At 37.2% G+C, this 24,015-nt stretch overlaps 1 protein-coding gene across 1 annotated transcript in view; it reads left to right on the top strand.

The window, feature by feature from the left end:
* prim2 (DNA primase subunit 2) overlaps nucleotides 1–7,789 on the top strand; it is a 66,059-nt gene extending 58,270 nt beyond the window's left edge. Inside the window, exons 13-14 of the mRNA XM_048204791.1 lie at nucleotides 2,985–3,053; nucleotides 7,379–7,789. Coding sequence (XP_048060748.1) covers nucleotides 2,985–3,053; nucleotides 7,379–7,591 — 282 coding nt within the window. The 3' untranslated portion in view covers nucleotides 7,592–7,789. The remainder of the gene's footprint in view (nucleotides 1–2,984; nucleotides 3,054–7,378) is intronic.
* The last annotated feature ends 16,226 nt before the right edge of the window (nucleotides 7,790–24,015 follow it).

Below are 24,015 nucleotides of genomic sequence, written 5' to 3'. Positions count from 1 at the left end.
TCACATGGCTCATCCACTACCACCCATCGTGCAGTTGAGGGAAATGGCTGATGGCTGCCTAATGCAGTCCGACATGCCAGCCCAAGGGTAGCACATTTCCAATCCAATTAAATTCATAATTTCATTGGAGACCCCAAGCAGTGTCCTTATACACTCTCAGTGTTCAGAGTCTTAGACCTGTGGGCGTGTGAAGCAACAGCTTGATGTTCACCCCAGGAGCTCTCGCAGCACGTGGCACTCTCGCTGCAGAGACTCTCACCTCAGAAAATGTGAAAAGCCCGGGCAGTAGGGTGATTAAAATGCAGAACGTCAACCTTCTCAGTCAACCTGTCTATTGACAAAGTGACATTACAGTCAAAAGGGCGAGACTCCAGTCTGGAGGAGAGCTACTGTAGAAAACTCGGCTCACCTCTCTCACTCACAGAGCTCTTCACAGCGTGGCTCCTACCATGGGAAGTGCAGATTAAAGGATTGCATGCTTGGTTCACAGTTCAAACAGTGCAAGAAGCAGCGAGAACATGTAGAGTTCATGTGTAGCATGCATGTTATGGATTTAATCTCAACATTTTTCATGCCACCTCCTAATACTTAAAAATCTTCTGAAATTACAGTCTTATGTTGTGGCTGTTTGATTGTTTGCCATTAAGTTACTAAGTGACGGGTATGATAAAGCAGTCAGAACAAAGTCAATGTGTGTACGATGCAGCTTCAAGTTCCAAGGTTTACATAGAGGAATTGCATTTGTAGCGTGATCATTACTAGGTAGTAGGATGATATATTGGCGATGAATTGAATATTCACATTATATTAACAAATTAAGCAACATCATGAATATGTGCAAATTTAATGTGCTTTTTTGGCCATTGAAAATCCTTTCATGATCTTTCATTGACACCACACAAATGAAGTGTTAAAATGTTACAATATGTTACATACCATTTGTAGAAATAGCCAACAATATATTGTATGAGTCAAAATTATTGTCATGTTCCATGGAGATATTTTGTAAATTTCCTAACGTAAATATATCAAAAAATTAAATATTTAAAAATATATATATTTTTGTGAGTGGATATGTATTGCTAAGGACTTCATTTGGACAACTTTAAAGGCGATTTTCTCAAAATGCAGAACTTGAAGCTGCATTTTTTTTTTTTTTTTTTTTTTCCCATCCTCAGATTCCAGATTTTCAAATTGTTGTATCTGGGACAAATATTGTCCAGTTCAAAACTCTTATTCAGCGACTCATTTGCATCATCACTAAGAAATGTTCTAGAAATTCTCCATATGCCATTTATATTATAATGTTTAAAATGTAAAATGTTGCTGTTAATTATTATGTATTGAATTGAGTTAAATTGATGCCAATTTTAGTGAAAAACCATGTGGAAAACACAATTTCTCCAGAGTTTTACTGTTTTAATTCTTTTCATTAATCATTTTAAATCTAATTAGTAACAAGCTCTATTTTTAAATGATGTTTATTCTGATATTTTAAATTAGTTAAAAGTCTGAAAATGTTGTCATGCAAAGAATATCTTTAGCTACCTAAAAAAAATATTTTAAGACACAAATTGCTACAAGTGTAAAAGTGTGCAGTTGTAAATGTGTAATGCATGTTATTAGCTGTTCTTGGCTATGTTATCCGCAGGCAATATGTAAACCAGTGATTTTATCTTGTTTTTCACAGTATACGTTGAACCCCTTGTTGGTGTCTTACTGTATATTTTACCATTGCTTCCCAGTAGCGTTCGTCTCTCGAGCTTCGAGTTAGGTGTTGGATGGTGTTGTCTCTCACCTTTAAATCCATGTATTATGCATATCTGCTCTTGCTGATGTTAGCCATGATGGAATGCCATACTTTCTATAGGGAATACATGGTGTTAAAAGCATCACCTGAGGGGGAGGTCTGAGCAAAAAAGAAAAGGAAAGAGAAGCATATTGTAACCACTTCTCCATCTCTTTGATGGCATTTTGCCTCTGTCTCTCACCTGAAACCTCATAAATGTGTGCTGTCTCAGCAAAAATAGAACAATGCATTGTTAAGTGTTATTCATCTTTATTGCTCATCAACGACTGCTTAGATATTGATTTGGCATTTTGGCCCCCTTTGTCGCACGGTTGGATGACACATGGCCACATTAAAAGCCTGATGTGAATGCGACTCCAGACTCGTGATTGGATTCAGAAGTGGTTAATGCACAGTTTCTGACCACATTCAGCAAACCATAAATACTAATGTATTTGTGTTATCAAACTACTCAGGCTTTCCTCGACTAAAGATTTTTTAGTTGACTATTAGTTGTTCATTTAAGCCATTAGTCGACTAATCACACGCTTATATTAATTTAATTACTTAAATGTATAACTGAAGAGAATACTAAACCATAATGAATATATATAGGAGTGATATAGCCTATTCTGCGCACGCATAAAGCTTGCCGCACAGCTCGTTTCCTTTGAGGATGTTTCTAAAGTATGGAAGCACATTAGACCAGATATATTTTTTATCTGTCAGAATGGCAAAATGCATTTCGAGTTCTCCATCAATAATTTGGTTTACATAACATCTGCGGTGCAATATGTAAGTGGCGTTTTCCATTTTCTGCTGACCTCTATCTAATCATGCTAGAGACACATTAGAATGAAGGTGTAAATAAAAAAATCTTAGTTAAAAAACATCTAGATACTCTCTGGATATGAAACGCAAGTTAATGGCAAGTTTAAGGTGCTTTTGACATCTGATGCTTTTCACTGTTGTGTGGAACCAATAAGTGTTTATTTCTTAATATTTTCTTTAATAATGTAAGCAGATACCTTTTTGGAGCGTACATGTAAATTAATATTATTATGAATAATTAGGACCCTTTTTTTCATCATCACTCTGGCCTTTGCCAACTTTTTTTCCCCGTATTTGTCTTCCTATTACTTGCGGTCTCCCAACCGCTCACCACTTTCCTCTCTCTCTGGTTTTTTTTTCACAGGTTCTGGAGCTGGTCAAGGGAATGCACTATCAGCTGGCCTGCCAGAAGTACTTTGAGCTGACACACAGTGTAAGGATGCTTTTCATTTTGGCCTGCTGTAATTGGGCCTGCTTTTGTCAGCTCAGGGACAGCCCTGAAAAGTCTTTACAGAACATGACCATTGTAGTCACATCTGCCATTATCTGACCTCCAATAGAATCTTAATTTGTAATGTTTTGCAAAGTGATTTCAAGGTTCATTATCCCTCTGATACGTGGTGTCCACTACAATGGACAGACCTTTTTTTATTATTATTTATTTATGAGCCACATGGGTGATTACATTTGATCCTTAGCCATAATTCTGTATGACTGTCCTTTTTGGCTCTGTCCCAAATGGTGCGCTTGATGTGAATTTGCAGACTTGCGACGACCGCTGTTTGTGTCAGTGAAGTCCATAATCCCGTAGGGTGTCCCATTTGACATTTGAGGGCTTAGAGTGGCATTTGGGACCTTTATGTCATAGTGTTCCTGTATTTATAACATCAATTCAGCATGGCTGATGGAAGTGGTGATGCACCAAGTATCTCTGGAATATCTACAGTTGTATTTTACTGCAATGGACAGATGTGTAATTCTCTCTCTCTCCTTTTTTCCTGATTTTAATAAATCATGCATCAAAGAGTTATGACTTCAATACATGTACAAATTTTATCATCTAAAACATTTTGGTAAAGACTAGATCAACATTGTCCATTCAAGGTCATTAATATTTTCCCTGCATGTTTAAGGCTAATATTATAGTCATATTTTCAAGGTAGTGGAAAATTTAAGTGATAAATGTGCTGAATCTTTGCTTTTTCTATTTGGATTGCCATTTCAGATAGGACTTTGGGCTTTGCAGTTCCAATATGCTTTCTTTTGACAGGGGCGTAATAGCATTGGATTTGTGTGTCAGAGCTGGTTGAGAAAGCAAATGATTACAGCTCTATTTAAATGGTTATCTAATGGATTTCTTCTTATTTCTTCCTATTTTTAAATTGGAGGGGGTGGATATGACTCTGGCGGCAACCTTTCTGTATTTTTATTTATTTTTTTGCCGAGCAGAAAGAAATATTTCAGAGCCATGTCAGTCAAGATTACCTATGTGACACCTGTGCCCTGTCCCTCTGCTAAAAAAGCAGCCCAGCTGTCAGGTTGAGAATGAAAATGTGCACACACCAACGCCACGCAAACAGACGGTATCTGCTAGGTGACAGGTTAATATGAAGAGGGTGAAGAGACAGTCTTGGATATGAGAGAGATTGGTAAACCTTTCAGATGTTTGTCGGCAGTGTGTTTACTAGATGGTTTTTAAACGGGCAAGCTCTGCCCTGATGAAGCCATTTCTCACTTTCTAGCAAAAGCAATTTTATAGGTTTTTATACTAATTTTTACTTTTCACTAATTTAGTTCATAGTTTATTTAATTTGTTTCATTTATTCACTTTAGTTTCATTTTCAGTAGTTTTTAATTGATCATTTATTTATTTATTTTAGTTTTCTAACTCCTAGATATTATAGATAGAATATAGAGTATTATAGATTATTTGGGAGCTGACATCACAGTTATGTCTCTTGCACCTGCGCATTGTGGTGGCAGAAAAAAAGTGTGGGAAAACAGGCAAAATCCACAGAATAAGAGAAAAATGTCTTGTCTTTGAATGTCAGAATTGGAATGCAAAAAAAGATAATCTTCATTCTTATAGAATACCATCATCAAAGACTCTCTTTGAAGCTAAACGCAGAAATTTATGGTTGAAAGCAACAGAATGGACTGATGAAAATTGCATTGATTAGACTACTATTAAAGCATGAATTTAATGTAAATAATAGATCAAGATGATATTCATATATGCAGTTCATTGGGGGCATAATGTATTAGCCCTACAGTTACAGCATTAAATAATATTTAAGCCTATAGCATTTTACATAGATAACATTTAAAAATATAACATTTATATCTCCTAATTTAGACTTTAACTTTCAAATGCGAGTTTATTTCACAATTCTGAGGGGGGAAAAGTCAGAATTGCGAGCTTATATACCGCAATTTTGACTTTTCTTCTCAGAATTGTGAGATATAAACTCTTTTTGCGTAAAAGCTCGAATACCTTTTTATTCTGTGGCTTCCACTACTGCTCCATCCACAAAATGCCATCGCTGTTTGCAAACACCCAAATGGTCTATTATGATTTAAAGTAACTGTTTTCTATTTTAAAGGGATAGTTCACCCAAAAATGAAAATTTGATGTTTATCTGCTTACCCCCAGGGCATCCAAGATGTAGGTGACTTTGTTTCTTCAGTAGAATACAAATGATGATTTTTAACTCCAACCATTGCCGTCTGTCAGTCGTATAATGCATGTCAATGGGAATTCCATCTATAAGAGTCAAAAATACATGCACAGACAAATCCAAATTAAACCCCGCGGCTCTTGACGACACATTGATGTCCTAAGACATGAATCGATCGGTTTGTTCGAGAAACTGAACAGTATTTATATCATTTTTTACCTCTAATACACCACTATCCGGCATCAGAGCGCGATTTTTAGACCTCACCAACTAGTTGGTTGGTTAAAAAAAATTATATAAATACTGTTCAGTTTCTCGCACAAACCGATCGTTTCATGTCTTAGGACATCAATGTGTCGTCACGAGCCGCGGGGTTTAATTTGGATTTGTCTGTGCATGTTTTTTTTTTTGACTCTTATAGATGGAATTCCCATTGACATGCATTATACGACCGACAGACGGCAACGGTTGGAGTTAAAAATCATCATTTGTGTTCTACTGAAGAAAGTCACCTCCATCTTGGATGCCCTGGGGGTAAGCAGATAAACATCAAATTTTCATTTTTGGGTGAACTATCCCTTTAATATATTTTAACATTTTCATTTATTCCTGTAATGGCAAAGCTGAATTTTTGTTTCTGTTTTAGTTTTCATTAATAATAACACTGTGTAGTAAAAGTCTCACACAGATCTCTGCAAGCACTTTGAATCTGCTGATGTTCATGCTTGTTGTTGATGCTTTTGCTCAACGTCGAGATGAGTAAATCAAAGAGCGCGTGTATAAATTTCTAATCTCTTGCACGTCTAGATTTATTCCCTCAATAAGAAAGCTTTATAACAGTGTTTGTGTCTGCGCCACCCCTCTTTTAATGCCGTAATGCACTCAAAGTGTCATTGATAGGATATAATGGCTTTTAATGGCTCCCGGTGAAACGGCAGCGCCTTTGCAGTCCAAGGGCATCATTTAGCTCGTGGCCCCGGGGCGCTCGGGACTGGGGTCATTGCTGATGACTAATAGCCCCGAGCCAAACAGTGCGAACGGCTTATGATGCGGGAAAATGAATAAGATGGCTTCCCTGATGAACAGCCTGCAATAACAGGATCTGAAAGATAAACTGCCCCCCCCCCACCACCCCAATGAAAATCACATCTCTGAAATTCATGACTCATATTTTAGAGTAGGTGAATGAAGAAACCTCTGACGTTAACAGGCACAATAAAACATTCTTGTTGGAGCATCAGTGGGTCCGCACCACCTCACCTTCCCTACATCTGATACGCGACGCCACAACCTTCTTAGCCGCAAAAACACGCTTGTTGTACTCAAGCGTAGGAGACTTTAATCACTGCCATATGTGCCCTCCGCTTTCACATCCGTGACACATAACAAATAGAAGCTTGCATTCCTCCCTCCCTGGCAGCATTTATTTAAAGGTCAAAATGTAATACTTCTCTGATGAAATATTTACACAACCGCAATAAATCAAACAATAGAGAGAATAATGAAAAGGAGGAGGGGAGCTGAGAGAGGCGGACTTTGGAAAGAGGAGAGCTTGTTGCGCATCCACCGGATTGATCCGTCTCTAGGCCTCGGATGGGATTGTTTCATGTTTATGCATATTTCATTTGGCACAGAGTCGCTGGGCAAGAGTAGTCCACTGTAATGTGTTAACTCTGAGATGGATCCGTGTAATGGATCTTTCTGTCCGCAGCTTAACTACCGCAGGGACCCCTGTGCACTCGATTCAGAGAGATGGGTTTGAAACTTTGATTCATGAGGAGTATCAGGGGCGTGCTGTGATTGAAGCATAATTAAACAGCCATATCCTCTGCACTTAGAAACAAATGGATTGTGCAGCGCTCTGAATGCAGTGCAGCTTTCAGGGATCCATCAGTGAGAGGCTTTGCCATAAACAAGGCTGAAACAAAGGAGAGATTAAATAGCCTAAATTTCCCTGTGTACCCTTTAAATGTTCCAGGTTCAATGTGGTTATTTAAACTTGGCTTAAAAACAAATGCACATTATTTCAAAAGCAAGCAACTATAGTCATTTGCTTACTAAACTCTTTTGCTTGTTACAGGTAGAGGATGCTGGGTTTTCTCTTAATCATCCTAACCAGTACTTCACTGAGAGTCAGAAGCTTCTGGGTGGAGGCCGGGACATCAAGAAAGAAGTTGAGATGTCACAAAGAAGCCAAGAAAATCCACCAAACATTTCCCGTCCATCTCAGGCAAACACTAAACAGGCCCATGAGGAGATGGGGGATTTAGATTCCTTCTTCCAGGATGAATGATTTTGCAAAACTTTAAATCTGGGATTAATAGACCATATAGGGCCATTAATTGCATTCACTGTATTTAATACAAATTGTGTTTTCAGTATTCAGAAACTTAAATCTGGTTGTGCTTTCCTTATCTTTTCGGTGATGAGATCTTTTTCAAATTGTGTTTTTATAAAAAATAAATAGAATAAAATTTCATTTTTCATAAAAGCATTTTCTGTTTATTTTAGTTATAACCAGAACTGATAACTCACCTCAGCTTATTTAGTAATTAGTGTAATGATCATCTGATCAGTCTCTTTCTTCCTGCTGGTACAGTTTTGTCTTGACATACATTATCACTCAAAAGTTTGGGATTTAGTAAGAACTTTTTTGTTTTTAATAAATTAATACTTGTATTTATCCAGGACGTATTATATTAATTAAACCTGGTAGTAAAAACATTTATAATAAATAAATGCTGTTCTTTTTAACTCTCAATTAATAAAAAAAAAAAAATCCTGAACAACTGTTTCAACATTGATAATAATAAAAAATGTTTTTTGAGCAGCAAATCACCATATAAAAGATTTCTGAAAGATTATGTGACACTGAAGACCGGAATAATGATGTTGAAATTTCTGCTTTGCCATCACAGGAATAAATTACATTTTAAAAAATATATTGAAATAGAGAATAGTTATTTTAAATTGTAATATTTAACAATATTGCTGTTCTACTGTATGTTTGATCAAATAAATGCAGCCTTGGTGAGCATAATAGACTTCTTTCTAAAACATTAAAAAAAATGCACAGATCCCAAACTTTTGAATTGTATTGTATTTCTCCAAAAGTGAACCTCAGAATTTACATTTACCTTCTATTTATTTTGCAGATGCTTTAATCAGATGTTACTTTGTGTATCTATACATTTTATCAGGATGCATTCCCTGAGAATCAAAGCCATGACCTTGATGTTGTTCGCATTCTGCTGTACCAGTTAAGCTGCAGCGGCAGAAATTGATCTAGAGTGTCAAAAGTATGCAGCCACTCATTTGGCCACAAGGTACTGCTGCATTTGACCGTACATATAGAAAATAAACACAATACATTAGGCGGTCGAAAATTTAGGTGCCAATACTTTGGGATTTTCAGACTGAACCAGCTGCACTTTTTCATTTAAATGACAAATCTGAATGTAAAATAGATTATTTTGGGAATGGAAAAACCTTGAAATCCTCTTTCTTGCTCATCATGCCAGAGGAAGAAGTAAAGCAGAGTTATATTCTATTACAGCAAAATCCTCAAGGACATGAAGGATGTTGATTTTGGCCTCACAGGAGGTGCTTTCCATTCAGCGCTCACATTAAAGCTATCTGTAAACCCTTCATCCTCACTTCTGACTCTTAAACATAATTGCGCTTGAAATGAACATTTATTTTGAATGTCAAGCATCATTAAGTGGAGCAGCATTTGTTCTTTGTATGCCACAAACGATGTTTCTAAATGTCTGTTGTGGTAGTGCCATTGCTATGCAGTGTCACATTTTTTTTTTTTTTTCTAAAAATGTCCTTGAACATTGAAATACGCCCTTCGCATGATCAAAACCCTCCTCCTCATGTTGCCTTACTTCTCCCTCCCTCCGTAATGGTTTAGTTCTTGCCTTCTCTTTCTTACCGTGTACCCTGGACAAGCCAACATGCTAAATTTAGAGGCAATTAGAGGCACCGTGGAGTTAGACCTGCATTGTGAATGCAAATATGTCCCCTTGGTAGGGCAAAGACAAGTAATAGTACCATTAAGGGACAAATTTAATGAATGCTCTTGCCTTTGAGTGTGCATATGGTTTCAGCCCAATTGTTATTCTCCAAATGTGCGCGCACTACTTTTGTTATTCTGAGTTAATATATATATGAATCACTAAAACGTCCCGTGGTTTCTCCATCCTGAAGTAATGGTCTCTTAGGTGAGACTAACGCTCTGATTTCAAAAGAATAACCCCCCTCTAGTTCAATGCATCTCAAAGCATAATGATTAATGTTGTAACATCTTTACCTCTTTCATTTTGAATTGCAGGCAATACAAAAGCTCAAGCATTGAAAACTTTGTATTGCTGCGTTCAGTCTTAGACAACATTAATGATGTTGAATGGAGGAAGCAAAAGAAATTTCATTTCCATGCTTGATGACAAACTGACTGGATATGAGGTTCATTTTCTTCGACCTCAGGCCATAGTGTTGGGCTATGAAGCATGTTTTGACAGTGGAACTGCACTGCCGGCTTTGCTTCAATCCTTCACCACGTCACACTAGCGGAATTAAATTGGCTTTGGAGTTTAAAAATGGAGCTTGGCAGACAAGGGATTAGTGCAAAATAATATGCATCTGGATATAAGCAGTGCACAGCTGGGGTATTGACAGCAAGAGACCTTCATGTTTTATATTTGGTTGAGCTTGACTGCGTTTGACAAAGCTATACCCTCCTTACACCAGTGTACTGGTGTTGCTTTCAGCCGATGAGGTTGCTGTCCTTAGCCATATTACAGCAAGTTTGACCTAAATTCAAAATTTAAATATGCATTTCTTGTTCATTGATGTGTTGGAATTTGCCATAGAATTCAACAGTCACACACCAGAAGTCTAATTAGTTCAACATAAGTTTTGTAAAAAAAATAAAAATAATAATAATAACAATAAAAATTCTGAACAATTATTTTGCTATGAAACTGTCCACCATATTGCGTTTAGATAAATATTGACATCGAAATGTTATCAGTTTATTTCAATCTATTGTATTTCTGTACGTTCACAACATCGATAAGATTTTTTCTTTTAAAGGTGCCCTAGAACCAGTTTTTACAAGATGTAATATAAGTCTAAGGTGTCCCCTGAACATTTCTGTGAAGTTTCAGCTCAAAATACCCCATAGATTTTTTTTAATTAATTTTTTTAACTGCCTATTTTGGGGCATCATTAACTATGCACCGATTCTGGCTGCGGCCCCTTTAAATCGCGCACTCCCTGCCCCAGGAGCTCGCCCTTGCCTTAAACAGCATAAACAAAGTTCACACAGCTAATATAACACTCAAATGGATCTCTACAAGATGTTAGTCATGCATACTGCATGCATGCGTCGGATCATGTGAGTATAGTATTTATTTGGATGTTTACATTTGATTCTGTACAAGTTTGATAGTGCTCTGTGGCTAAAGCTAACATTACACACTGTTGGAGAGATTTATAAAGAATGAAGTTGTGTTTATGCATTATACAGACTGCAAGTGTTTAAAAATGAAAATAGCGACGGCTCTTGTCTCCGTGAATACAGTAATAAACGATGGTAACACATTTAACAGTACATTAGCAACATGCTAACGAAATATTTAGAAAGACAATTGGATCATGTCATTTATTATTGCTCCATCTGCCATTTTTCGCTATTGTTCTTGCTTGCTTACCTAGTCTGTTGATTCATCTGTGCAGATCCAGACGTTAATACTTGTCTAATGCCTTGAACATGAGCTGGCATATGCAAATATTGGGGGTGTACATATTAATGATCCCAACTGTTATGTAACAGTCGGTGTTATGTTGAGATTCGCCTGTTTTTCGGAGGTCTTTTAAACAAATGAGAGTTGCATAAGGAGGAAGCAATGGAGTTTGAAACTCAATGTATGTCTTTTCCATGTACTGTTGTTATTCTCTTGTTATTCAACTATGCCAAGGTAAATTCAATTTTTGATTCTAGGGCACCTTTAAGCTGCATGCTTAATGTTATTGTTGAATCCATGATGCATCTTTTTTTCAGGATTCTTTGAATAGAAAGTTCAAAAGAAGAACAGCATTTATTTGAAAGATGTTGTAACCATATAAATTTATTTACTTTCACTTTTGGGCAATTTTAAGGGATAGTTCACCCAAAACTGAAAATTCTATCATAATTTACTCACCCTTAAAGGATTAGTTCACTTTCAAATGAAAATTAGCCCAAGCTTTACTCACCCTCAAGCCATCCTAGGTGTATATGACTTTCTTCTTTACGATGAACACAATCTGAGATATATCCTGACGCATTCAAGCTTTACAATGGCAGTGAGCGGGATCACTGAGTATGAGCTAAAGAAAGTACCTCCATCCACATCTGTCCATCATAAACGTACTCCGGTACCATCATAGCTCCGGGGGGGTCAATAAAGGCCTTCTGAAGTGAAGCGATGTATTTGTGTAAGAAAAAAATCCATATTTAACAAGTTATGAAGTAAATAGATTCCCCCAGATCACCTTCGGTATTCAAATTATGGAATTAACGGAACTGGCGTCGCGTCACTTAAAATTTTTCCGTAAGTTGAATATTGAAGGCGTAGGATGTAGCGTAAGCTTTTTGAACTGCAAGAGTTTTACACTTTCTTCTTAAGTTGAATACGGATGCTAAATATTTTACTTCATAACTTGCTAAATATGGATTTTTTTTTTTTTTTTTTTTTTTTTTTTTTTACACAAATGCATCGCTTCACTTCAAAAGGCCTTTATTAACCCCCCGGAGCTGTGTGGAGTATGTTTATGATGGATGGATGTGGATGGAGGCGCTTTCTTCAGCTCATACTCGTTGATCCCACTCAGTGCCATTATAAAGCTTGGATGCTTTAGGATATTTATTAATATATCTCAGATTGTGTTCATCAGACAGAACAAAGTCATATACACCTGATGGCTTGAGGGTGAGTAAAGCTTGGGGTAATTTTCATTTGAAAGTGGACACATTTTTTAACATGTTTATAGAAAAAGAAAATAGTTACAGCAGTGTATATGAATTCATTTTTACATCCTGTTTGCAACCTCAACTTAATTCAAATTTAAAAGGCATTCTTAGTTTTATTTCTGAATGGTGAACGTACCCTGAACTCTGTATTATCAAGCATAAATTCTGCACATAATATGCTTCAGCTGCTTTGTGGAAGTGAGGCCAGTTGAGGATAGTGCATTTGGTGGAGGAAGAGAAAACCTAATGTATTCAATGACATGCCTGTCCGTGCTTAGAAGCGATGATGCTTTTTACCTTCCTGTGTGTAAGGATAATTTCTGTCCATTTATCTTGGGTAAGTGAGATTAATGGGTTTCGTTGGTTTACATGTATTTACTATGTAGTGTATAGAATGAAATGTAATTTTTATAGAAGCACAGTCTTTCTGCTATGCTTTCACATTTTTTAGGTATAGGTATTTAAGTCAATTTTCACTAATTTGAATAAATCGGTGCAAATTTTCACTCATTTGAATAAATCGGTGCAACGGACGTGCAGTATTTGATAGGGAACTTTCTATAATGAACCCCACCCAGTGGTTTATATAAAACATGACCTTGATGAGTTGAAGGGTGCAGAGCGTGCGGTCCTCCTCTGTGGACACCAAGAGGTCTCATGCCACAGGATGGTAATTAGTTCCATTTGTCAGTCTTTCATGAGGTTAATATCTGAGAATGGCCAGCCTGAGACTGGGACAGATGCAGTTGGCTGCATGGGGTAACAGAAGTACTTACCCTAGCCTTACACATTTAGAACACAAGTTACCAAATCTGGATCTTTGATATGTTTCTTTAACCTTTATCTCGGTTGCTTTAAAAGGATAATTTACCCCAAAATGAAAATTCTGTCATCATTTACTCACTCTCATGTCATTCCAAACCTATATGACTTTCTTTCTCCAGTAGAAATTGGAAATTAAATTATGTAAATGATGACAGATTTTTGGGGGCACTGTCCCAAAGTATCAAAGTATGTGGCGATACTTACCAAGAATTTTGTTTTGCTTTCTTTTGAATATTTTGAACAGAAATAACTGTGAATAAAAACAAAACATAAAAAAAAAAAAAAGTTTATCTCTGTTCCATCCAAAACTGTCAAAACTTGTGATTAGACAAACTAGTTTAGGTGTCTTATCAAAAGGAAAGGAATGTACTTGGTGAGACACAGTTGTGCTTGTTTTGTTCAAAACCATCAAAATGAATAAAATTAATTGCATGAGATCAGTTAAGAGATTTCTGTTGATGGTGGGGTACTTGAGCTATACTGACAGGACTGTGGTGTTACATGAGACAAAAGGTCGGAAAAAACATCTCTGTTCAAGCCTCAGGGGTTTTGTCAAGTTTGGAAATGTTTAAATATTAATTTAGTACAATCCCATGTTATATCATTTTAAAAGGCTTTTGTTTTTGTTGTTTTTTTAAATACCTTTTTCTTTTCTCCAGCTCAAGAAGGGGTGTGAAACTGTAATGATTAAACCTGCCTGTGCAGTTGTTTACTTTGACCTCGAGCCTCTAACTGTGGCTCAATCATTTGAAATATTATTTTGCATTCTGTTGTATACATGGACAAAGCCCTCTATGGTTTCCTGAGCTCTGCCAGCAGCAACCTCCCTTATCTTGATGTGTAGGACTCTTTGTGTTAGCTTTTATCGACTCGAAGTGTAATTTCTCCACCTCTAATCTTGCCGAAAGTAAGCTTGAATGTCATAGATAAGCACTTTTTGGAAGTTGTTTGTGGCCTAGAGGGAATAATTTGGTATTCTCAGGCATTCCACCTTGGTGTTAGAGATGAAGTATAGACGCCGGCATTTGTACAGAAGTGTTTTGATTCACTTCTTTAGCCGTGCTCAAGTATAGGATATTCGGAAAAGGGTACAGCAGTTTATCATGTAGGTTTTTGTGTTTTTGTCTTTCAAAAGAAACCGTCCTAGATCTATGAATAATAAATATGGGTGTGTAAATATTTCCGAATTGGAATGGGCTGGAAGATATTTGGCCCTGTTTTCCTTATCTACAGTTTCAGGGTATGGAAGGAGAAAAAAAAACAACGAACAAACAAAGGAATTTTCAGATGACAGATTCAGGCCCATTTTTTTCCCCTCATTACATCGGTGTATTTTCACAGCTAAATTGCTTTTACTGGTGCATGAAATTTATAGACGAATCCTGCCTTGTCGGATCTGAGGCCAAATATATCCATATATGCTGTATATAGTGTTAGATTTTGGAGGGGAAAAAATCTATTACGCTGATGTGAAATATCCTGCAGCCACTTCTACACTCCACCTTGTACCTAATCTGTCTGGACATTGACTAATTAGCACAGGCCTCCGGTGCATTTTCCGGTCATGAATGAATTGTACGCATCCCGCTGATGTTCTTTCTCTTCCTGTGGTTGCCCATAAATTTATTCACCTTTTCTCTGCTCAGAATCCATGCATAACAATAAGTGTGCTGTGAGTTGCATCTACTAATCTTTGGTTCTTTGACAGTTTGTCTCAATGTATGTGGGAGCTAGGAAGAGAAGTGTGTGTGCTCGTGCGTGCGTGTGTGTGTTTCAGGCAGCAGAGTGGAAGAGTATTTGATCATGTCTTTGACAATGCCTGTGACAGTGACAGCCTGCACTGCTGGTGGAAAAGCCACTCTGACTAGAGCCTCTGCCAGCAGTTCTCGTTGCTGGCGGTGGGGGTGGTGGGTTAGGCGTGATGCTCTGATCTGCACAGCACATGGATGATGAGTCTAAATCTTTGGAACGAGCTTAAATGTACTGTAGCCCATTTCCTCAGCCGCGCTGAAGTCTTAACCAGCCGTTGAGTAGGCATTAAAGAGCTGAAGGTTACATCTGAACCACTGTAGATGGCCTTGAGCAAGTTATAGCTGCTGGAAGTAATACAATCCAATATGAACAAGAAATTCTTGTGCTGCAGTCCAGTTGTTCATCTTTTCTACTTTTAGAACATCTTATTTACAGTACCACCACTAGAGTATGACCAAATTTCATATTTTTCCACGCTATATAGCAATGAAATGCAAGTCAGCCATTATTAAAGCAATAAGCCCCAAGAAACCGTGGTTTACAGTGAACTCCGCTCTGTGTCGTGCTTAACAACGCCCCTTAGCTGTTATAAATTCACTGTAAACCACAGCTTCACTGGGCTTATTGCTTTTATAATAAAACGGTTACCACACAATACAAATATAAACTCCAAAAAAACATGTATCAATGCAATGTCATGAAAAATAATCATTAAAAGCCTTCCTTCCGCTGGAAAAATAGTCCCTGACTGTTAACAGCAACAGAAGTTACATTATTACGCCATTAGGATGGCGGCAAAGATTGGCTGCATCCAAAATCGCGTACTGTTGAGTAGTTACTACATTTGAATTTAAATTTACTTCACAACCGTTGGAAAAGTACGTTCTATATAGTTCGGAGTACGTTCGGACATACTACTCTGTTCACATACTATTTTTCGCACGCTATATAGTAGAGTAGTATTCGATTTCAGATGCAGCGATTGTCTTTATGAGCGAGGCACACAGTCGCAAAGACTTTTATATTGAGACTTGTGAACACGGAACAACGCAAATGACAAATGCTTTGACTAGCGCTGTCAGTGTCAGCAGGGCACGGGGAAACCCATTGACTGTTAAAAGGACAAGATATCGCAGCGGACATTCAAACGGATTTTTATTATGAACATAGGACTGACCTGAAGGAAAATGCTAAATTTGAATGCAGGTAATACACTATATCTCTTTCACAATACTCTTCTACATAAGTTTCAATGAACTAAATCAAGAGTGGTTGCTAAGACTGACGCAGCAACATACACATTCAGTGGCGCAGCGATACTTATGTAATGCGGTCAGCTGTATGTTTTCAGGAATTTTACAAAGGCTTCGAACGCGGCTCAACCAATCAGAATCAAAGGCCGGAACTATCCAGCCCGTTTTATAATGCAAAATAAATACAGACCCTGAAGCGAATCACACTTAATGTGTCTACTTATCAAAGAAATAAATTCATGGACATGAAATATTGATTTGAGTTTAAATTGTTTTATAGTTTTACCTGTTTGATAATCTCCACAAAAATATAATCCATCATGTACAAAATTGGCTTTGCAACAATATTACAGTAATATTAACTGAAGTTATTTTCACTACAATAGATAACTGAGATGCAAGATGGTGCCAGTTTTGTTTCTATGCAACAAGTCAGAGCGAGGCAGTGATGTGATAGAAGAGACATGAAAGTAGTCACTTTTTTTTTTCTTTTTTTTTTGGGCCCACAAGGATTGTGTTATACAGCATTCCCATAGACAACAGCGAATATTAGATATCTATATTGATATCTGACCAACTCCATCTTATGAGGTATTTTAAATGGCAATTTGTTTGAAGACATGATTTTAAGGGGAAAAAAAATACATACGAATGAGATTGTACAAATTCACCAAAATGTCAAATAGTTATGAACTACCATGAGTGTGAGCATCTGACCATGAATTCCACACTTGGTCAATCAGTATTCCAGAGAGCTGTAGAATAAACAACGGATATCAAAGTCCAGCAATAGAGGAATCCATTCAAAGTCTGAATCCAAACTTTCCAGCTACGTGACTACAATGGAGGAGTTTAAATTACATGCTCTTACTAAGCTGCATATTACACGCTTCTCTCTAATCTGTTTCCTCCTGAAGAGAGATCAGTCCATGGCCTCTTCTTTCTTTCAATAGTAGCAGCATCATCTCACTGCCTCAAAACAAATACATGCCCAAAGAATATCCCATTTACTTTGATTTACTGTATGAAGCGCATTATGAATTTTAATGCAGTGTTGTTTGATGTCATTATCCATGGATGCACACGCATTTCCATTACCAGTTATTGGGAAGAGATGCAGGTATCGTAATAAGCAGCTGTGTACAGTAGCTGAAAAACAGAAACTTGCTCAATGTGTGCTTAAATAAGAACACACATTGAGAGACTGAATCGAACTGAATGAAATGCAAGCATAGAAACAATCATTTTAGGATCTTTTCCATCATTACTCATTCATCTGTGATTCCTGAGTTCTGTCCCATTATTTATATATATATATATATATATATATATATATATATATATATATATATATATATATATAAAGCTGATTGTACATTTAATGTTAAGATAGTGTGAAAACACTTTAAATTAATGTCAAAGAGGAGTAATTGTTTTTTCTACTTACCATATCAGCTTATTCCATCTGAGGTCTTAAAGAAAGTTAGATTGCAAAATCCATGCAAGGAGATTAATGGGTTCCTCCAAGCACAAAATGTATGATCTTTCCATTAGTAAACTGGGGAAGTGATAACATTCTATTTACAAGCATGTTGATTTCAGAAGGTATTGTCCTGCTTAACAAAATCCAAACAGAAGGTGAATCAAAACCCATTTATTCATTTCGAAGTCTCAGTCTTCCATGAAGACAAGCTATTGTAGTGATTTCCTTTGGATTTCTTATGCTGAATAGCAGCCCAGAGGGGGTCATTTTTCATCAAGTCTATAATATGGACAAGGCTTTGCTGCAGCTTCTGAAAATTTCTACTTTCGACCGTAGGTATTGGTTTAATTTTTTTGATGTGCGTTGTTTTAAAATTGCATTATCTGACTGACTAGTCTTACACAAATTGAATGGTCCATAAAGTTTACTTGACGCCTTTGACCCAAAGACGTTGATTAGACCCCCATAACACATGGGAGATGGTCTGCTAAATATAGTGCATTGAGATGCTCTTCATGAATTGAATTTGTCAGACTAGAGCTTGGGGACTTGATTCTCTCGCATGCCAACTAGCTCTCAAACATGCTTTGCAATTATGTCCAAGTCCCTGTCCAAGTATGTCAACAAATGCGTGATTGCGTTCACCCGTATTTAAACATTCCATTTAAAATGAGTGCCAAGATGTTGGTGAGAGGTAGAGGTAGTTTTTCAAAAACCATGTCTCTCAAAACCACAGTGCCGTAGCCATCCATACTCATTAATCACGCTAGCTCGTGCTAATGTGGCGCCATCCCACCGGATGGGCAGTTCAAACTCTCATGAGGGAGAAAAGTGCAAATTTACAGTCGCCCCAATTTATTAATTGTACAATGTCATGACCTTTTCCCCTTAAAGCGCACTTCAGCTCAACGGACAAACGGCAGCCAAAACTTTAGCGCAGCACGGACAGATTACGCATCTCTATTTGGACCCCAACTGTGTCTGAAAATTAGTTTTTGACCTTGTCATGTGTTTCTTTTTTAATCTAGGCCTGGACTGATAGATTATTGCACTGCCTGCCAAGAAAGGGGGTAGTGTGTTTGTTTAGAAGGGCGGAGATGCGTGCCAATAGCAAAGTTCACCATCTCCCATGGCACTCCTTGTCTTTGAAAAATATTGCTGAAATTATAATGAATTATGGAATAAAGGAGGAGTAGATTTCACAAGGCCAGACTTCAAGATATGTGACCTCCATCAAATGAAGCGCAACTGAAGATTTCATACAAAACCAACCATCCTTAGATCTCCTTTTCCTCTTGTGATTTGAAGTGTGTTGTTTACATATACTGTAAAAGAATATTTGGGCGTTTCTTTAACTTTGTGCTCTTTTATATATCAGGAGTTGATTTTTATTAAAGCTAAAAGATTTCAAGATGTTTTATTTTTGTTGTATGATCACATTAAATCTGCCACCTTTCAAATGCCTTTTATGTATAGATTTTGTTTTACCCTAGAAAGCTAGACCCAGAATTTTAATCTTAAAATTAAAGACCCCCTGTGGTAAAAATCAAGTTTTTAATGTTGTTTATAGGCCTATGTGGTGTTTTTAATATGCTTTAAGACAAACCATGTGCAAATTCATGTCAACACCATTGCTGAGTATTTTCTCCTTAAAACTGCAGTGAAATAAATCTCAATCCCACGGTTTGAAATCTCTGACGTCACAAACTACCTTGTAACCAATCACATCAATGTGCCGGCGTGCTTTAGCATATTATTAACAGCGAACTTGCAGGGGAGTCTCGAGAGAAGCCAGGTTATACCGGTATATTTTTCTGTTGATGAGAAAACAAAATTGTGTAGATTTAGCAATATTGTGCATGCATGATGTATATTATGTTATGACGAACTATATGCCTTTCTCCACTGACATACTGAGTTGTTAAAGCATTTGTAAGGGTACTGATTGTTAGAAGCCATCTGACTTTGACATGGCGAACGGGAACATGGTTTGTGTAACATTAGCAACACATTATTAGCTGTTTGATACCATAATCAAGAAAAAGGCTAATCATATTAATTACCGTTATGTGTTCGATGTTGTAAAGACCGATATAGTTGTGCATTTACCTCAGTAAGTTGACTGAGCGGATTTCTGAGCTGGCATGAACGAGTGGAGGCGGGGCTAATTTGCATATTCATTGGTCTTCATGTATATTAAATGAGGCAAGAGTTACATTCAAGCTATTTTAAGGCAATTTTTTTGTCATTTTGGTGATCAAAGATGAGTTTTAAGTAGTGCTGTAGTACTCGGGTCCGGACTCGTTTTTCTGTTGTCTCGGACTTGTCTCGGACTCGTTGGTATTTGCACTCGGACTTGTCTCGGACTTGGTCATTGGTCTCGCCAAAAGTTCTAGTTGGTCTCGACCGAGTCCAGCAGGTCAGTCTCACTTCTTTCCAATTCCAAGCCGATCCGTTGTTACCAGCGGCGACGCACAGGCAATAAAGTCAGCCGCGCGTTCTTGCTCTCTTTTCTCCGACGGTGAAGTGACACACACCCGCGCGGGCGCCTCCTCTCTCACACTCGTCTCATTCGCTCCGGTTCCCACAGGTTTCGCGCTCACACCAAAAGCGCGCGCACCACTGATCTATATTAGTGAAGCGAACAAAATAAGTGACTTACTGCGCTTAAAAGGTCAAAAATGCCCGTCTTGGCGATTATTCAGATAAACACCGTCAGTTTTGGATCGTTAAATAGAAAGAGAACGCATGTTGTGTAATGGTATTGGGTCAGTTCATAAACTCTTAAAGGGACAGCAGTCCAATATTCCTGCTGCTGTTTTTCATGTTATTTAAAGAACAAAAGACAAATAAAATCACTTTCTGCTCTTGACTGAATACGTTTTTAACTTTAATGGTAATAATAAATCTGTATTTAATATTTACAATAAAGAATACAGAAATTAAGGTATGTAAAATAACACTGGATGTGTTATTTTACATTTGATTACTTTAATTTCTGTAGTATTTCTTACCTGAATAAAAACCTACTTAACCTGAAAAACTTAGTTTCATAGCTCTCTATTCTATTGCATTTATTTGTGCTGTTGTTTGCATTTTTTTTATTTTATTTTTTATTTTATTACTGAGTTTTACTTTTTTAATGAAAATAAAACTTTGCGTTGAAGAAAAATAGATTTTTGTTTGTATATGCTGTCAATTATAGTTCTTAGAAAGAAAATTGGAATCGGTAAAAATAGCTATAGGCAGATAACACTATCAAAAAATCGGAAATCGGAATCGGCCAAGAAAATTGCAGTCGGCGCATCTCTAGTTCCAACTAACTCTGTTTTGTGAACGAATCTGTGGCTGTGAAAAAACCATGAGAGTCAATGATTCAATTACCCTTTAAAAAAATAAAAAACACTTGCTTCGTTACTGAATGAATGACTCGATGACTCACTCATTAAGACAGTGACTTACGCCACTGAAAATGTGAAGTTGCATTTCAGCTTTATGTCACTTTAGTGAAATTGCTATACCTAAAGTAAATAAAATAGCCTTATTTGATCACTCTGTTGATACTCTGCACATGCTTTTTGATCATTACAAATAATAATGCAAAATGATTATCTTAGAATAGAAGATATGCTGTCTCTTGCATCACATAAATTATCAATAGTTATGTATGTGGTCTCGAAGAGGATTCTTTTTTTTGTCCTGTCTCTGTCTTGACTGTCTCATTTGGACTCGGACTTGACTTGGACTCGAACCTTTTGGACTTAGACTTGACTTGGACTCGACAAAGGTGGACTTGAGTACAGCCCTAGTTTTAAGAGATAAAATTATTGACTTCAGGAGGACTTCAAGAAAAAAAAAATTACAAATACATTATGGTCATCCAAACTTTAGCAAAATCCTTCTCCAACTACAAACAATTGTACTAAACAAAACTAAATGACTTAACAAGAGACCAGTCAATGTCAACCTGAGCATTTTTTGACTCCCAGCTGCACTTGCTTCTACTTTGTGAAGTGAATGAACAACATGCACTCAAGTAGGAAGTAGGCCATTATGGTGGCTAGCTTTTTTTCCCTGACAAAGAAAAGCCAGTGGGAGTTTGAAGCCTTGGTAATACTTCAGTCCTCTTTGTGTATCACAGCACATGGTTTTTTTTTTTTTTTTTTTCTTTTCTTTTTTTTCGTTCCAAAAATGCAAATGAACTTGGGAGACAGGGGCATTGGGAACTTATTAACGCCCTGGATTTTTTTCCCCCCCTTTTATGTCTCAGAGGATACAAATGAGTGGTTCGGACAGAAGAGGAGAGTGTCAGTAACCTGTACTGCTGTAAATGAGTCACTTATACGTCTAATGGGAGAGCTCTGAGCTACTGCCTCGTTCCTTCCAACTCCCTCCCGGCACCTCCGAGTAACACACTCAATTTTTCATGACATCCGGGACGATGAGTTCATCAGTTTTAAATGGGACATTTCCTCAATATTACCTCTTTTAACTAGGCTGTTTTTGGCACTCTTGCCTTTTGTGAAGAGAATATTTGAAGAAGAAAATAAGTCCACATTTTTTGGCTATCGATGAATATTCATTGTTGTTATAACTTGAGCTAAAATGCTAAGATTCACTGTTTCAGAAATAAGAACGACTGACTAACAACTTCCAAATAAGAAAATACCAATTTGAGAAGGCAATCTCTTACCTGTCCTGTTCAGACCTTTAAGAAATGGTGCCAGTGGACAGGAAGTGATTGTCCTGTTCAGCAGGGGTCATAGGCTTCTGGGCTAGTGTGATCTTTTTTTAGACTAGTTTGATGTCTGGGTTCACAGTGTTCTTTCTATACGTCTATATCATTATTCCTACTTCAAATTATTTTTAACTATTGAGACCTTTGCAATTACCTTTATTGCATGCAGCTTCTGCTGTCAATTTGAAAATGTGTTTATCTGAATAAACTCATTGAGAGTGTCATTACATGCATACACTATATTTGCTTGCATACTAAACAGAATGTCTTGTTACTATGTCTTATTGCTTTCATTTTGGTCAGAATCTAAGGTTAATTAGAAATGCAACGGGTTTTCTGTTAGACTAGTTCAAAGAAAAACAAGATCATTTCACAAAAATGCATGTAAAATGTAATTTTATATAATGCAGCATTTAGGTCTGAAAATGTCTGCAGTGTTATGATGTACAGTGTCAAATTTACTTTCTATAGCTTGTGTTTTGAATTCTTAATTGCATTAATTAGCATTGCATTCCAGGCATAACAGGCATTCCTGACAATGAGCAGCATAAAAATTTGATATTATTTTGCGCAATGAGTGATGAAAAGATATTTAGCAGTTATTTTTCATCACAGATAATGTTCATGTGCAACATTTAATAGGCAGCTAACGCTCAATTATAGGCTCAGATATGCTAATGATGAAATAATTAGTTTCAAAATGACAGGGAAGTCGTAAATTCACAGGACAAGTTGAACGGAACGATCCGGATTCTGGCGGCAGTTTGTTTCTTAATGATAGTGCAGATTTCAGAAACATAAAAGACTCTCATTTCATCCTCAGAGGTACATTTCAAAGTTTTCCAGTGAGATTTATGTCTGAAATTACTCCTGCAATAAAATAATCAAGGGATGTAATTAGATTTCCTCATCCATAAGCATTAATGTTCTGCACATTTTGTGCAGAACTTGTGGCATATTTTGTGCAGAGTGGCATGAGCAGAGGTCAGTAGGGCACAGAGTGTATTCTTAGGAATGAAAACAAACAGCCACGCATCCACCATAACCCCCCGGCACCCACAATGCATCAGGCTGGCAGTGGTCTCCTCTCTCTATCCTCCCACACGTTTCTTTCTCAATTCGTCTTGCAGGCTCAGAGATAGGCACTGGCAATTCATCGCAGACTAGCATCATTATGCCAGTTGTACATGCCTCAAATACCTCTTAATAAGTTGTGTGCCAGTATCACTGCGACGTTAAGTTGAGAGTAGGGGGTTTCTGCGATGGGCCTGAATCCCCAAAGATGTCCTGCTGTGGCTGCAGGAACAAGAAAACAAATGAGCTACTCGGTGTTCCCCCATTCATCAGGAACATGTGCATTTCTGTTCTCTCTGTGTTTGTCTTTCTTTCCCTCATCTTTCTTTCTCATGGGGTTTGGTTTACACATCATCTCAAAACCAGCTCTGCCCAGACACACTTCTCCCATGGGAGACTTAAAACAATTTTTTATTCAGTGGCACAAACAGACTTTTTCCGCACGTTTCCTGCGGTTCTGGTCCAATAAACCAAACAAACATTAGCTTGCTTTAAACTGAAATTACAATCACACAACCTATATGATTTTAAGTGAGCCAATGCTATTTTATTGGCTCCTTATTTTGTTTTGGAG

The sequence above is a fragment of the Megalobrama amblycephala genome, linkage group LG10, assembly GCF_018812025.1.
Source record: "Megalobrama amblycephala isolate DHTTF-2021 linkage group LG10, ASM1881202v1, whole genome shotgun sequence".
Taxonomy (NCBI): Eukaryota; Metazoa; Chordata; class Actinopteri; order Cypriniformes; family Xenocyprididae; genus Megalobrama; species Megalobrama amblycephala.
The sequence above is the reverse complement of the archived record's forward strand: the minus strand, read 5'-3'. Positions and strand labels throughout refer to the sequence as shown.